Genomic DNA, 15,926 nt, shown 5'->3' with positions numbered 1-15,926 from the left:
TCACACTTTTTCTGGTGATGTTAAAAAATAGATTTTGAGCAATCAGTCTTGTCAGCACTGATCCTGCAAAGGGGTTTAGTGTACTTTGGCCAAATAATAATGATAAAAAAACTAAATAATAATAATACATGAATAACCAGAAAAAATCTAGATGTATATACTTAAATAGATTTAGCAAGTGTACTTCTAATATACCCCTATATCAATTAGGCAATTCTATATAGTTATAATACAAGTATATTACAACTATACTAACAATAATACTATTAACAACAGCATCAATAATTGTAGTAACAATAATTACAATAATAGTGCGTATGCAAAGTAATGATTGAGAAAGAGATAAGAGAAAGAACACACAAATCCAGTGTCTATTCACTTATATATATCTAATTGTAACAATTGCTACTATTGTTTTAAGTAATAATAAAAAAACACAAAGAATTTAGAGAAAAAGAAAAAAACTGAAACAAATCACATCCTTGATCAATAGTTATATAATCGTTTTGACATGTTTTGACTTTGTCACTGTTTTTTTTTTATTTTAAAAAAATTCAATGTTGTTATTTTTAGCTGTTTTCATCTTTTTAATACTTTTTTTAAATTTTTGCTATAAACCTTACATCTATCACACTTTTTCTGGTGATGTTAAAAAATAGATTTTGAGCAATCAGTCTTGTCAGCACTGATCCTGGAAAGGGGTTTAGTGTACTTTGGCCACCACAACAAACAGTTACTGCATGTTTTAAGTGCTATTCATAAGCGCAGTCGAACGTCACTTCCGGCTCGCCAGAGTGACCACGCCTCCTTTTGGGTGACAGTCAGAGTTTATGTCCCCTTTTCTCTAAAATAAACGTCTGTAACCACTCCATTACAGCTATGAACACTGTTAGAAACTATTACAAATAAATATTATTTAAAAATAAAGATCCCTCTCAGGTAACACGGTTGATAATTACTCATCAGGTGTTTAATCTGTCGATCTCTGTTCAGAAATGTCATATTTTAAATGTTTACATCGCTGGTCATCAGATTTAGGCTCATACTTGCCGTTTTAAAGTACGGTTTTCATTTTTTAAGACTTTAAATCGGTAATGACCCCAACTTGTCGATTAACCACCATCCATTCAGATGGAATGATGTCACCCAGAAAGGGGCGGGGCCGACATCGTTTGGGCAAAGTACCCGGATGGGTTGCTCCCGTGAATTGACAGTGGAACGCTCGCGCTGCCATTGGCTGAGCGCGAAAATTCGAAAAGCGAAAGAAAACAGAAGCTAACGATGCTGAAGGAAACTGAGATTTAAAAAGACAAAAACAACACCTGAAAGGAAGTTTGGTGTTGAAAAAAACATCGGCTTTAAAGGAGAGTTTGAAATGGATGTAGCCACTTATTTACAGTAAGTAAGCAGGAATACGTTGAACGTTAACCCGGAGGTAGCTACATGCTAGCGGTTAGCGACTGTGTTGTTTGCATTATTTCAAACGAAGTTCTTGTAGTTTTAATAACACACCTGTTCTGTTTTGTAGTTTTAATAACACACGTTCTGTTTTGAACCGTCAGGTATTTTGAAAACAGCTTGAGCTCCTACGAAGGAGATGACCCCCTGGATCTTTGGGATAAGTGAGTATTGTGACCAAACAAATAGGGAACTGCTCCTGTTTGAAATAACTTTATTTAAACCATACGAATACAAACACCAACAAACACGTACATGAACTAAAAGTAACACATCTTAATGAGAAAATACAATATCAAGAAACATATGAATGATCAGGGTGTCAGAAAATATTGCCTAAAACATGAGAAAATACTGCAAACATGAACTGCTTTTTTGTTTTGTGCAGAGGAAGTTGTACAGATATTATTAAATTTACTTCATCAAAACAGAAAATGTTTTTGTATTCACTTTAAACATAAAGGAACTGTACCACAGTCACTTACTATTTTAAACATAATCAAATAATGACACTGACCACATCAACCCACCACAGATCTTTTTTTCTACAATTCTACAATTCACTTAGCAGACGCTTTTATCCAAAGCGACGTACATCAGAGAGTAAGAACAACACAAGCAAGGATCTAGAAAAAAGGGAACAATGTCAGTAAGAGCAAACGATCAGCTTTGAGTCTGATTGGACACACAGGTGCTGACAGGAAGTGACCAGAGGCAAAGCACAACATTGAGGGCAGTTCTTGAGAGCTCTAATCAGTATAGAAACCATCTTATAAGTCGTCGTTATCAAACAAAAACCATCGTCATTACCATCATCATCAATCAATGAATCAATTTTCTGTCTGTCTATCGATCTATCTGACCTCATACTGTCTCTGTGATACTCACATCTGAACCCCGTAGAGGCCAGCTCCTGACCATCAGAGTTTTATTATTCTCCAAACCTAATATCACAACATTTGCTGTGTGTGATTCCCTCAAGTAGGCATCTCATGATAAATTACAGTAACATTGATAAAGCAGCAAATGTGACGATGACTCCCGGGCATTTGCACAGTACTTTAAATCATACCACTTTCTGATGCGTTAGAATGAAAACAGACGCCATTGTTGGCAATGTCACCCAAACACCAGTCCAGTTTGATCAACCCTTCCTTCTTTTCTGTTTTTTTATTTTTATTTTTTTTATTATTATTATTTTATTTTTTATTATTTTTTTATTTTTATTTCTCCCTTGCTATTTTTTTACATCATGTATTTTTCTTTTGTCAAAAAATAAATCAAGGCTGCATGAATAGTTATAAATATAGTGTAAATACCCCCCACCTCCAATACAAGTCATCATGAAAGAAAAGAGAAGTAGTGGGGGGGGGATCTAATACTGATTTATTGGCATTATCAAACACTTGTAGAAAAGATTTATAACAAACTTATATTCTGTATTTGTGTGTTTTTCTAGGTTTGTGGAGTATCTGGAGCAGAAGTTACCTGCAGACGGTCGTGATGGGATGACCCTGGTGTTTGACAGTCTTGTGCGGAGCTTTATCAACGTCGAACGCTACAAAGATGACCTCCGATATGTGAACTACTGCATCAAATGTGTAAGTCTGACAAAAAATGTCACATTACCATACAGTGGAGTTTGCTTTGTGTTCATTCCTCTTACTCGGGCATTTCTTATCAAACTCCGTCTCACAGGCGAGTTATTATTCGGACCCCGTCGCTCTGTACAGTCACATCTACAGTAAAGGTATCGGCACCCGGACGGCCGCCCTCTACGTGGCCTGGGCTCAGCAGTTTGAACAGAGCGGCATGAATGAGCAGGCTGATGCTGTTTACCAGAGAGCGCTGGAAAACCAAGCCCAGCCAGCGGACACTGTGCTCACTGAATACAGGTAACGACGGCTGCTGCTGCTTAAACGCCTTTAACTCCCATGTGGCTGTTTCCCCCCATCTGCTCTAGAAGAGAGAGACATGAAGGGGTTAAACGTGCACAGTCACAAGTCAGTAAATACTGGTACGGATTGCCTAGTGTGAGTGCGCCCTAAATAACACAGATACATAGGCAATCATTTGGTACCAAAACGTTGTAAAAGTGCCATTTTCAGGAATTAAAAAACGAGAAATTAGCTAAAAGTTTATAGTTTTGTAGCTGTGGTATTGAGACAGGAACGGATCATGTTTGTATCCTGACAACCTGAGTGGGTTTGAGGTAGTGTGTACTTAAACTCTACATTTCTGTAACGTGTCAACAATGACACCCGATGTGATTCACAGGCAGTTCCAAACCCGAACGAAAAGCCAGACACCCGTTTCAGGTAAGAGCAGATTTTTTTTTGTGTCGCTGCTTCTTTAAAAAAAAGCTTTAAAGTGTTGACACAAGCAGCTAACGTTAACTCCTGTGTCCTGAAGCAGGAGGTCCAAACCCTTTGCAGAACTCCCAGTTGACCAATCAGATGTCATCTCACAGAGAAGCTGCTGCTCCAAACAAGGTGTGTGTCTTTGAAATCCCACAAGCCCCCCTTTACACACGCCTCGTTCTCCTTTTCTTCTTCCTTTTCTCGCTCACCGGTCCTCCATCTCGCTCCCTCTCTCCTCCCTCCCTTGACCCTTTCCCTCCCACCTTATGTCTCCCTCCCCTCCTCTCTTGCCTTTCTTCTTACTCTCCCCGCCCAGCAGGCCTAGCCTTGGTGCTCGACTCCTCACAGAGACTCCTTACCTGAACCCTGAGTGCACATTTAAAATCCACTAACTGAGTTTGTTCTTTGTTTCAGGCTCCGGTGGAAGGTCCTTTGAAACCGCCAACACATACAACCACCATCACGTAAGTCACTCTGCAGGGCGAGGTCACAGGAAGTCCCCCCTCCCTCTGACCCAACATGCACTGCATCACATCTCCTGATTGTTTCTAGATACTTTTATTCATATATAATATGATATTTTCAGGAGCTTTCTTTTTCACACCTGCATCTCATATCAGATTGTAGTCGTCTGATGTTCTCTCACAACTTGCTTTACTCAGTTTGATTTGGATCATGGGGTGTTTTTGTAGACTGTGCAGGAGGAGGAGTGTTCAGTCATGGTTCCTGTTTGTGTGTTTACATCACTGCAGTGTGTATCAGGATGTTTTTTCCACAGTAGAAAACGTTAAAAAGACGTGCAGAGAAGAACATATCTTTGTTACCTCCACAGAGTATCTCGCTCGGAGACTTCAGGTGCGATTCCCTCGTCTCAGAGCTCCGGCCATCGGACCGTTTCCGCGTACATGAAGGACGAACTCGTCTGCGAAGGATCGGAGTTGTGTTTCGAGGAGGTCAGGGCGGAGAAATACTTCCGTCGGCTCCGAGAGAAGCAGGAGCAGGAGCGGGCGCAGAGGGATCCTGAATTTTTGAGTGAGCTGATGCTTTTTGTTTACAAAGACTCACGTCGTGTGTTTTTATTTGAATCATGGGATAATATCTGTTTTTTTTGGTCTGTTAGAAGCGGAGATGCTGAGGAAGCAGGATGAGAAGATCCAGATGTTTGAAGGCGTGTTGGAGAAAATCCAACAGGCCGCTGAAGCCTTAGGAGGATTTTCCAGCAAGCCGTCATCACAGAGGGTGAGACTGCTCAGTCACTGTTTCTGTTTCTTTAAATGCAAAGAAAACCAAACCACACGGTCGATGTGTTCAGGTTGCATCCTGAACGGGACGTCGGCATGGGACTCACCTTATTCACTATCCCGGACGAGCCCAATTTTGGGGCGGCAGTAGCTCAGTCTGTAGGGACTTGGGTTGGGAATCGGAGGGTCTAGTAAAGTAAAGTATAAGATGTCTGGTAGCTGGAGAGGTGCCAGTCCACTTCCTGAGCACTGCCGAGGTGCCCTTGAGCAAGGCACCGAACCCCAAAAACTGCTCTGGAGCGCTCGCTGTGGGCAGCCCCCTCACTCTGAGACCTCTCCAATTAGTGCATGTTCACAGGATCCTGTTTGTCCATGTGTATGTATTTCGGCCTATGTTTGTGTAGCATGTTCATTAAACAGAGTTTAAAAAACAAATTTCCCCTCGTGGGATCAATAAAGTATAAATTATTATTATCAGAGCTCTCACACTTGCAGAAAACTCCTGGAGGAGCGTCATGTGTGAACACAAACAGCTGAATGTTTCTCTCTCTCCTGTCTCCTCGTATTTATTCTGCAGAAAGTCGATACTTTTTGAATGTTTTTGATCAGTAAAATAACGGACAATGTGTCGTTTCAAAACGTGTCGTCAGGTTGACAGATGTACACTTTAGAACCTTGTAAGGTGTCTGATAAGTTTTTTTATTTGTCTGTCACATCACTCCTAATTATGATAAATAAAATCTTATGTCACTTTGGTAACAAAGCTAGTACTAACTATACAAGCTATCAAAACAACATCAAAGTTTATACCTCAGTTATGAACAGTACTGAGATCTAGAAGATCACATTTTGGGAATATTGTTTTTTTTTGTTTTATAAGGGAACAATAATTAGAATAGTAGTTGTTTGTCTATTTTTGACTGTGAACATTTAAAAAAGGGAAACGATGTGATTCCTGCATCTCTAACCTCTGCTTTCTTTTTCTCACAGCCCCCTGCAGCAGAGGCAGCCACAAATCTGAACCCCGACCCTACCCAGCATGCCTTTGGGCGTCCTCGTCCCTCGCTCGGTCCGAGCAGCAGGCGTTCGCTCGGTTTAAGATTACACGTGGAGCCGTCTTTATTCCAGGACGCCTCTGCTTTTTTCCCTGAACCTCTTCGGCAGAACGACTTTGATTCCGAGGACATCGACCCTCTGAGCTCAGCGGCGTCCCTTCATCCCTCAGCGCTGTCTGACAGGAGCGTTCATGCACCCGAACCTGCAGCGGCGTCGCCGTCCACAGACCAGGCGGCGTCTTTCTTCCAGACTTGGGCGGTTCATCAGTCTGCCAGTTTGGAGCAGGTGAACCAGTCGCTCCACAGACCCCCGTGTGTTTCTGCTGACGAGCTCTGCAGAGAAGAGGAAGATCAGCCAAGCAGCTCAGACGACCTTCGACCCCAGGAGCACGACACCACACACCAGTGAGTAGCTGAACACAGACATGAGGCGAGGGGAGGAGAACGAGGGGTCGACATACATCAATTAAAAAGTAGTACTGTTATAATGAAGGTCGGCCATCTTTTCCTCCTCAGGTATGTCGCACAGCCACGAGAACCGGAGGAGAACCTGAACAGTAAGTGAAGCTGTGAGCACGCCGTCTTATCACTGATTCTTCTTGTGAACGTTTACAAACCTCTGTCTCTCTCTCTCTCTCTCTCTTTCCTCTGTCTCTCTCTCTCTCCCTCTCTCTTTCTCTCTCTCTCTCTCTCTCTGTCTCTCTCCCTCTCTCTCTCTCTCCCTCTCTCTCTCTATCTCTCTCTGTCCTCCCCCCCTCTCTCTCTCCCTCTCTCTCTCTCTCTCCCCCCTCTCTCTCTCTCCCTCCCCCCCCTCCCGCTCTCTCTCTCTCTCTTTCTCTCTCTCTCAGTGTCACATGGAGGCACAGCCAACCTGTCTCACATCACTCCTAACACTTCACTGGGATATGTTCAGGCCACGCCGTCACGGGTGCTGCCCTCGCCAACGGTCAACACACGGGAAGCACTGGGTGAGCGCCGCAAACACTCTCGCTTCAATGCTGGGGGGGTTTCTTTATCCTTCTTTATCTGCTCTGAAGGACGCACGCCACAGTCTGTTGTTGAAAACACTGAATCTGGTTTTCTGTCCCTCCAGACGTGATCATGGACATGTTCCAGGCCCCGACGCTCCTCGAGGATCCATTCAACGGTGCGTCCATGCTGCACGCCGCCGAGAGGGAGACGGATCAGAGCTTCACGGGAAACGGTAAATCTGCTGCAAACACTCCTGTGTGTGTCATAATAAAAATAAACTGATGGATGCACTTTATTTTGAAAGCCTTAAAGGGACAGGAACACGATTTTAGATGTTTATTTTGAATAATGTGCATGTTGTTCACTGAATTCTTTCTTTGATGCATTGATAGTTTTTGAAGGCGGCGCGTCCTCTCTCCCCAAACCTGCGGCGACGACGCCGTTCACCATCTTCCAGGACAACACGGACAAAGAGAACGGCAGGTAAATAAAGAGTCCAGCTCGCCAGAGAACCAACACGGCACCACACGATGCTGCAAAAAATCTTAGCAAGTAATAAAAGTCAGAAAATATCTCATCACACTTAATAAGCCACGCTGTAGTGTTGTAGTCATGACAACGCTAACAAGAGGCCAAGACATCCAGAGACCAGAGTGCTCAGAGACTGAGTCAAGACTAAGACCAAGACAGGGTTACCACTCGTCCTGGAAAACAGTTGACTAATTTTCCAGTACTGGAAAACACCTGGAAAATAAGAGAAAAAGTAAAAATGTCCTGGAAAATTATTCCCACACTCTCCTACAGGGTTGGACATTTTCACTGCCACACGTTAATAAAAGTATCTATTTGTTAAATTAATCCACAACGCAGATTGAATGGAAGTCTATAGATAATGTAATGGCTCCGCCTCCCCCTCGTGTCAAAAGCAGATATTTATTTACAATTTAGATAGATAGGAACTTTATTAATCCCTTGGGAAGGTTCCCTCAGGAAATTCAGATTCCAGCAGCAGGTGACACCAAAGGATAGAACAGCACACAGATACAAAGAATAAAATAAAAACACAATTTATAGATTTATTATAATATATTTATACTAAAATAGCAGCAGCAATAAGAAAAAGGTAGCAGCAGTTGTGTTGTTTTGTATTTGTCCTTTGTGTTTATAAATAGATAATTAGTTTAGTTTTAGGATTTAGTTGAGAGGCTGGAGGTAGACTTGTGTTTTCTCCTCTGTTTGAGGCCAGCACATTAACAGTAGTTACTTAACATTATTGATGGCGTGCTAGCTTGCACTGAATCTCTCTCTCTAGTCGGTCTTTCTGGCTAGGGCTGTGTTCTGCTATGACTTTGTGCCTGACAAAAGCGAGAGTGAAATACAATTATTTCATATGTTGATAAATGCCAATTGGTAATGTTTATAAACTGCAGATCGGGAAAGATATGTGGAAAAAAAAAGGTTCATTTGCACAATAAATAGTTACCCAACTGTGTGAGTCAAACACGGGCTGAATACTGGCTAACCTTTAACTTTGTTAGCATTGTCTCTTCAAATGCGTTTTTAAGGGTAAAAAATGGACCAGAACATGATATTAAATGTTTAACCTTTGAAGCGGTAGCTCACAGTGGGTGTGATTAACCTTGTTAAAGACTACACTTTAATAATGGTGTGGCACGATCACAGACTGTCATACCAGCTCGATCATCGCTGAAAATGATCTCTGGAGAAGAGTGAGAACCCTGCCAAGACCAAGACCAGGACCAAGACAGGGCGAGACTGAGACCAAGACCAAGAGCAAGGCAGGGCGAGACTGAGACCATAAAAATCAGTGAAGAATCATCATCTTGTGTGCTGGAGTCGTGTCACTCACTAAGACCGTTACACCGGGAAGGTTGCGGCCGTAACCATGGGGATTCAAATCAAACTAGTGGAGAAGTAGCCGATCAGTGGTGGTCTTGATTTAAAATCCAGAGTCCACCCAGTTTAAGACCGAGACAAGACCGAGTAAAAAATGCTTTAGATTCCGAGACCAAGACCGATTTTGAGTACTACAACACTACCACGCTCTGCTGACAAGTCCAGATAATGATCTGGCAACCGGTCCAGGGTGTAACCCCGCCTCTCGCCCACTGAGGTCGGGGATGGACTCAAGCCCCCCTGTGACCCTGAATGGATGGAACGAGCGAGAAGGCCTGAATATCTCGTAATGAGTTCAAACAGCTGCTGAAAGATTTGAGTTTTCTTGAAGAAACACAGCGCTCGCCTGTTGGGTCCATTTTTTTATCCATCATAACCTCTGGTTTTGTTTTGTCCCCGTGTCCAGTGTTGCTGCTCCTGCCGCGGTCCAGAAGTCTAAACCAATCAGAGCTCTGGCTGAGATCCCGGTGTCCAACAAACCTAATGTGAGTACGACGTCACCACAAACACAACATCACCTTTTAGAGACGTTAGGATTTAGAAACATCTGAGAGGTTCACCCCTGACCACACACACACACACACACACACACACACACACACACACACACACACACACCTCCTTCTCGAGGTCAAAGGGTCGCTCGACCTTTGTCCTTCAAATCAGATTTAATAAAAATATTCTTTGATTTAGTCTTCGTTCTGAATCCTGCTAACGGTCTTTGTTTCCTCGTCCAGGACACGCCTCCCGACCTGGCGCCCGACGAGAGCACCATGTGGGGAGCTCGCTACAACTCCCTGAACTCTCTGGCCGCGTGTCCCAACAGCACCACAGACTTCGCCATGTTGGCTCAGTTCGTCTCCACGCCGTTCACACACAAAACGCCAGTCGGCGGCAACTTCTTCCCGGACCCAGGTACACAACCGGAGACCCGCACAGGCACTTTGAACACCAGCGTTTATTTTTTTTGAAAACTTGCAGCTCAAACAATGTGATGTCTTTTCTCTCTCTCTCTTTAGAAATCAACGGAGACGCAGAGAGCGAAGCTTTTGTCAGACGCCAGACCAAGAAACTCAGGTAAACACCCGGTGTGTGAAAACAACGTTACAGACAGAATCCCTGCAGATTTGAACAAGAGGAAAAGGATTCTGGGTAACGCTGGCAGCAGGATAATCGAGTCGCCCCAGACGTTCCCTCTTTCTTCCTGGGGATCCCGTGGCGTTCCCAGGGGACGACCTCCTGAGGGGAAAGGATTTTTTTTTTTAAACCACAAACAGCCGTCACAGTTCTGTTTTCTAACCCTGCAGAGTGCGGCTGTTTTTTCCCAGAAGATGCGTTCAGGCGTTTTTGGAGCTTTTCAAAATTGTGAAAATGAAACTTGTTGAATATTTACGATTAAATCTCCTGAGCCCTCATTTATCAACAGTGTGTAATGAGCGTTCCCTCGCAAAGAGTGGAATTTATCCACTTGTACTTTTACTGAGAAGCGTGTGTAAATTGAGCACGCTTACACAGAATCTAACGGGAGAAGATTGAAACTAGTAAAGTAAAATCCTGAATCCATCTCAGCGTAGATTCATGTTCCGAGTTTTCTTTAATTGAAAACACAAAGTTGTGCTTTTGTCTAGTTTGAAACAGAGTGCAGCGCCCAGCGTTTTCTTTTTTACAAGCGCTTTGCAGTTTTTTGTGTGGCTGCTCCGAGTGCTTAAGTTTGAAATCTTTCAACTTTTCAGAAAGGCGCTGATGACGTCACCGGTGCTCTTTTCAAAATGTTTGATATTCCCCGTAGTTTTGGATCGTGTCTTGTCCCCACGTCCTCCTCGCTCTGTGTCTGATCGGGAAATGAACTGTGTGTGTCTGTCTGTCTATGTGTGTGTGCTCGGGTAAATAAACGATCTCAGATATAAAACATTCAGTAAAAAGTAACGGAGCAGTGTCGGTCATACGGCGGCCGTTATCAACAGACTGTTGTCATGGAGACAGGACGGACGAGCAGCGCTTTTCTCCTTTATGCTAACACTCCCGAGCGCACAGCCGGCGACTTTCTGCCTCCAGGTGGACACGGGGCCTAACATGGACAGCAGGGCTCGCACTCTGAGGATTGTCACATGTTGAAATACGATAGCCGGTTGGGAAGCGAGCGACCGCAGGACTCACGTTTTAAATCTCCTTGAGCTCGCTCTGTAACAAAACTGATAAATCTATCGTTATTTGTCGTCTCTCACAGAACAAAAATCTCCTCCACTTATCTGTGTCCTCTATGTTCCTCCTTCAGCCCGATCATCGAGAAGAGTCCCATCAATGAGACGCTCTCGGAGACCGCCGTCAGCACGCTCGCTCCGTCCTACCAGAGACAAGGCACCATCGTGGGCGAAGGTCTCGCCTCTGCCCCGTCGTGCCTGACCACCTCCTCCATCACCATGGTGCAGCCCCCTCCCCCCGCCGTCCTCTCCTTCAGAGACCAGACCATCTGTCCCACCGAGTGCTCCGCGTCCAGGACCGCAGGACCCGGCTGGGAGGTCTACACGAGCCCCGAGCGACCCCCGAAACAACAGTCCTCCAATCCACCTGAGAGTTCAGTCCGACCTGGAAGTGAACCTTTTACGATCATGGAGGATTTAGACAAACCCGCCAGTCCAGAGAGAGTCCAGAAGCAAGTCTACGATGACGTCCCCATGAGCCCGGAGAACGCTCTCAAACCGGAGTGGCCGGCCATCAGGAGCCCAGAGGTCACAGCGGAGCCGGATCTGGACGCCTTCCTGAGTCCCCGTCGCCGCACGGTCCACAACAAGAGCCTGGACGTCCCCATGAGTCCAGAGCAGCCGCCGCTTTGTGCTGACGTTCCCATGAGCCCGGCGGTGCAGCGGACGCAGTTCAGCGCAGACGATGAACCCATGATGAGTCCGGACAGAGGGCGGAGAGCGGGCGCCGACGTGTCCATGAATGCAGCGACGGAGAGGACGGGCTCGGTCCAGCTGGTGTCAGACCCCTGGGACGATGAGCTGATCGCCTACCTGCTCTCCACTCTGACCCCTCCTCTCACGTCTCACCCCCGCTGCATCACCTGGCAGTGCGCCCTCCCCAACATCTCCCCGAAGATGACCATCAGCATGGGTAAGGAGGACGACCAGAACTATCTTTATTTTAATAAAAGATTTAACTTTTTTATGATTTTCTATAAATCAAGTTAAGTGTAGATGAAGATATTTTTGGGGCAATTTTTGTCTTTACTAGATCGGAGAGCTGAAGAGAGAGAGGGAGGATTACAAACGATGTAACTCTGACCTCTAGTGTTTAAAATGTTGCAGTCTAAATTCTAAACATTATAGAGAGCTGTCTCCCCCCCCACTCCTCTCTAGAGTCCATGCTCACTCAGGTCACCATGTGGTGGACTCTGAAGCTTCAGTGTTTATCCAGCTCTGCATGGGTCTGTAAACCTTTCTGTGTTCTAACCTCTCTCCATTTTTCAAAAGCATCTCCAATATTGATCCTAGTTTGAGCACGTTTCTGCTCGTGGAGCTTATTAGAAACATGCAGAGGCTTTTTAGGTCGGGTACAATCACTTCTATCTGAACCACTTCTCTTGCCCGCTTCCATCACTGCAACACCTGTTGACCTGATAACTGCTCTCATATCTGGCAAACCGAGGGGCGTCCAGAACGGCCGTCTGGGGGGGTGTCTTAAAACCGCCTACCTTCTCTGGTCCAAACAAATCCAGAGCATTCAGGAGCAGAATCTAAAGTTAGAAGGAGGACATAACGGCTTTAACTCTGAATAATGCGGTGTAGTAAGAAAAGCATTTGTAGACTGTAAAAGTCTCTCCCTCTCACAGGAAAAGCATCCCTTCGGGTCGACTGCGTCCTCGGAGAAGGAGCGTTTGCGAAGGTCTACCAGGCCACCGACCCCACGACCTCCGAGAAGACGGTGTTAAAGGTGAGGCTGTGGATCCAAAAGCTCACCATGTGCTCGTGGCCCCTGAGTCTTGCTCCTTTTTCATTAATGGAACTCTTTTCTGTCTCTCTGCAGGTTCAGAAGCCGGCCAACCCCTGGGAGTTTTACATCAACACCCAGCTGGACGCTCGGCTGCCGCCCGGCACCCGCCACCTTTTCGGCAGCCTGCGCTCCGCCCACCTCTTCAACAACGGGAGCGTGCTGATCGGGGAGATCCACAACTACGGCACCCTGCTGGTAAAGTCACACCGACGTTTTGTTTTTACGTCCCCCAAGTGAGAGAGGCGCCTCGATAGATTCCATTTACAACTTCAAATATGATATACCTGCGTGGTTACTATGGCAACACAGATACAAGTCCTAGACTAAATCTGTGTCTGCACTTTTCAGAATGCGGTGAACATCTTCAAAACGCTGAGCGATAAGGTGATGCCTCAGCCGCTCGTCATCTATTTCACCGTCTGCATCCTGCGCATGGTGGAGACGCTGCACGGCGTCCGCATCATCCACGCCGACGTCAAACCCGACAACTTCCTGCTGGGGGAGAGGTAAAGAAATATTGACGGGAGTGAAACCAGATTTATTTCAGCTCGCTTAAAGCAGTTTGTTCATGGTCGTTTTCTGTTTCTGTCGCCGTGCTTCAGGTTCTTGGAGAACAAATGTTTTGAGGCGGAGAACGTCGACCACGGCCTTGCTCTGGTCGACCTCGGGCAGAGCATCGACATGGAGCTCTTCCCACAAGGCACTGCTTTCACCAGCCGCTGCTTGACGTCAGGGTTCCAGTGCACGGAGATGCTGAGCGGGAAACCCTGGAACTACCAGGTGAGGAACATCTTCTTTTCTTTTGTTAACTTTTATTCACCAAAACGTGCAAACACACACTCACACAATAAAACAAAAGAGATACAAACAAGAGGGGAACTGTGGTACGATACAGTTTTACAAGCAGATTTAGACAAAAACAAACAAACAAACAAAACAAAAGGAAAAGGGTCAGTAAATAAAATGAATGAATTAGAAAGAGGGACATGGAGGACAGTATAGTAACAAAATTATGTCAAATAAAACGGGGATAGGTTGTACACATGGTGTTGTTTGTTTTTGTTTTTCACTTTGTATGGGTGCTAACATGATGATTGTTTGTAAATTATATTAAAATTGTTGTGCTGATTTCACATCTTCTACTAAAGCACCAAAGGGGGGCCGGTTTCTCTGCTCCTCGTCTTGTGTTTCACCCTCTTTTATATATTTACAGACGGATTACTTCGGGATAGCGGGGACAGTGCACTGCATGCTGTTCGGGACGTACATGCAGGTCATGAATGAAGACGGCGTGTGGAAGACAAACGGCGTTTTCAGGAGGTGAGTCCTCTTAACCCTCAGGCATCAGTTTAATTTACTACCCTCTTAAGTCACTAAGGACAAAAATGTCCACTTCCCAAAAACTGATATAAAAATAGAACAGATTGATATTTTTTTCTACTTTTTTCTGCATAAATCTCTTAAACAACTTCAGCCCTGCTCAAAACTACCAAACATTCAATCATTTTTAGGAATTTAACCCTTTAAATGCCAGAATCAAGTAATCAAACTGGCATTTAAAAATTATTAGTTTTGAGCAGGGCTGAAGTTGTTTAAGAGATTTATGCAGAAAAAAGTAGAAAAAAATATCAATCTGTTCTATTTTTATAGCAGTTTTTTGGAAGTGGACATTTTTGTCCTTAGTGACTTCAGAGGGTAGTAAACATGTTTCTCAGTGTTCTATTGATCTATTAAAAAAAATAAAATGTGCATTCCAAAATGTGTCAAGAGAGAAACTTTCTTACAAAAATGTGTGCCATATGCACTAACACAGACAAAATGATGACCAGATGAAGAGGAAACATTTGACCAAAAATGTCCATAGTGATGCATGAGGGTTAAGCTGCATCTCCATTGGATCTCAATCTCTTACACCATCTAAGATCTTCCTTCTGTGTTCTTTTCTGCCCGTCAGGAACCCCCACAGTGACATGTGGCAGGACTTCTTCCACACCCTGCTCAACGTTCCCGACTGCGGCTCCCTGCTGAGCCTGCAGAGTCTCCGCTGGAAGCTGACGTCCGTCCTGCAGCAGAACTACAGCAACAAGTTGCCCTCGCTCAAGAGCCGCCTGGTGGTGCTGCTGCTGGAGAGCCGCAAGGCCGCCCGCAGATGACGACACCACCACCATCATCAGCACCACCTGAGATCTCAACCTGCACTTCATCTTTTTATTGTAACTTTTTGAAGGTGTGGAGGAGGATCTGAGTATCTTCATAATGTGTGCATGTAAAAAAAATGTAATTATTATCCTTTTTGTTTTTAATTTTATAAAATCAGCATTTGAATCGTTTGACTACTGGAAGCATCGTCCACTTTACTTTGGTAAAGAATAAAGTGTTGAAGCAGTTTATCTTCAGTCTGTGCTCAGATTTAAGTAACTTCTCCGCTTTTTATTTCACTTCAAAGGTCACATATTCTGTAAAATATATATTCACCATGTTTGTCTATTCTGTCTACAAACCCCCCAATCATGAGAAAAGTCCATCCTCTCCATCTTCTCAGAAAATGTGTGCTTAAACAGGCCATTTGCAGATTTTCCCGTTGTGACATCACAAAGGGCAGTAACCCCTCCCCCAGGTGGGTGACACATGGGGAGGGGTTTTTAACCCAACAGAGGGAGAATTAACTCAACAATGACAGATACCCCGATAATAAAGGAAGAACATCTAAACATAATGTTCACTTTCAGAAAGACTCAAAAAGTTTCTTTATTCTGCAGATTATATTTTTATGTGATTCAACAAAGACACGATTATTACAGACTGAACATTTTTAAAAGACATCTACAATGCTGATCCATATTTCAAAACATACAATGCAGAAATAATGTTACGATGTTCATAGTAAAGTTATGTTTTCTTATAACACGAGATGCACCTCATTCTTTTCC

The 15,926-nt window shown here is 44.3% G+C and overlaps 1 protein-coding gene across 2 annotated transcripts; it reads left to right on the top strand.

Annotated features, from left to right (window-relative positions):
• The first annotated feature begins 1,211 nt into the window (after positions 1–1,211).
• Positions 1,212–15,414, top strand: LOC132985425 (mitotic checkpoint serine/threonine-protein kinase BUB1-like). Of its 2 annotated transcripts, none has more exons than XM_061052782.1 (24): positions 1,212–1,398; positions 1,563–1,622; positions 2,918–3,059; positions 3,157–3,353; positions 3,736–3,776; positions 3,874–3,950; positions 4,233–4,282; positions 4,651–4,850; positions 4,939–5,057; positions 6,050–6,519; positions 6,631–6,671; positions 6,963–7,082; positions 7,208–7,318; positions 7,479–7,569; positions 9,410–9,488; positions 9,741–9,918; positions 10,023–10,080; positions 11,279–12,117; positions 12,836–12,936; positions 13,030–13,191; positions 13,345–13,502; positions 13,599–13,776; positions 14,210–14,316; positions 14,951–15,414. In XM_061052782.1, exons 1-24 carry the CDS (start codon positions 1,376–1,378, stop codon positions 15,147–15,149), a joined length of 3,801 nt encoding a protein of 1,266 aa, XP_060908765.1. In that variant the 5' UTR covers positions 1,212–1,375; the 3' UTR covers positions 15,150–15,414. The 2 variants fall into 2 exon arrangements, with proteins under 2 accessions (XP_060908765.1, XP_060908764.1); XM_061052781.1 differs by having other exon boundaries at positions 3,871–3,950.
• Positions 15,415–15,926: the final 512 nt, after the last annotated feature.

This window comes from Labrus mixtus, chromosome 12, assembly GCF_963584025.1.
Source record: "Labrus mixtus chromosome 12, fLabMix1.1, whole genome shotgun sequence".
Classification (NCBI taxonomy): domain Eukaryota; kingdom Metazoa; phylum Chordata; class Actinopteri; order Labriformes; family Labridae; genus Labrus; species Labrus mixtus.
The sequence above is the reverse complement of the archived record's forward strand: the minus strand, read 5'-3'. Positions and strand labels throughout refer to the sequence as shown.

What these genes read in the sequence shown, in the direction of transcription:
- LOC132985425 (XM_061052781.1), top strand. Translation starts at nt 1,376, where the DNA reads ATGGATGTAGCCACTTATTTACA. An exon ending in ACCGGAGGAGAACCTGAACA is followed by an intron (nt 6,672 to 6,962) that starts GTAAGTGAAGCT and finishes TCTCTCTCTCAG; the next exon opens with TGTCACATGGAGGCACAGCC. An exon ending in TCAGAGCTTCACGGGAAACG is followed by an intron (nt 7,319 to 7,478) that starts GTAAATCTGCTG and finishes ATGCATTGATAG; the next exon opens with TTTTTGAAGGCGGCGCGTCC.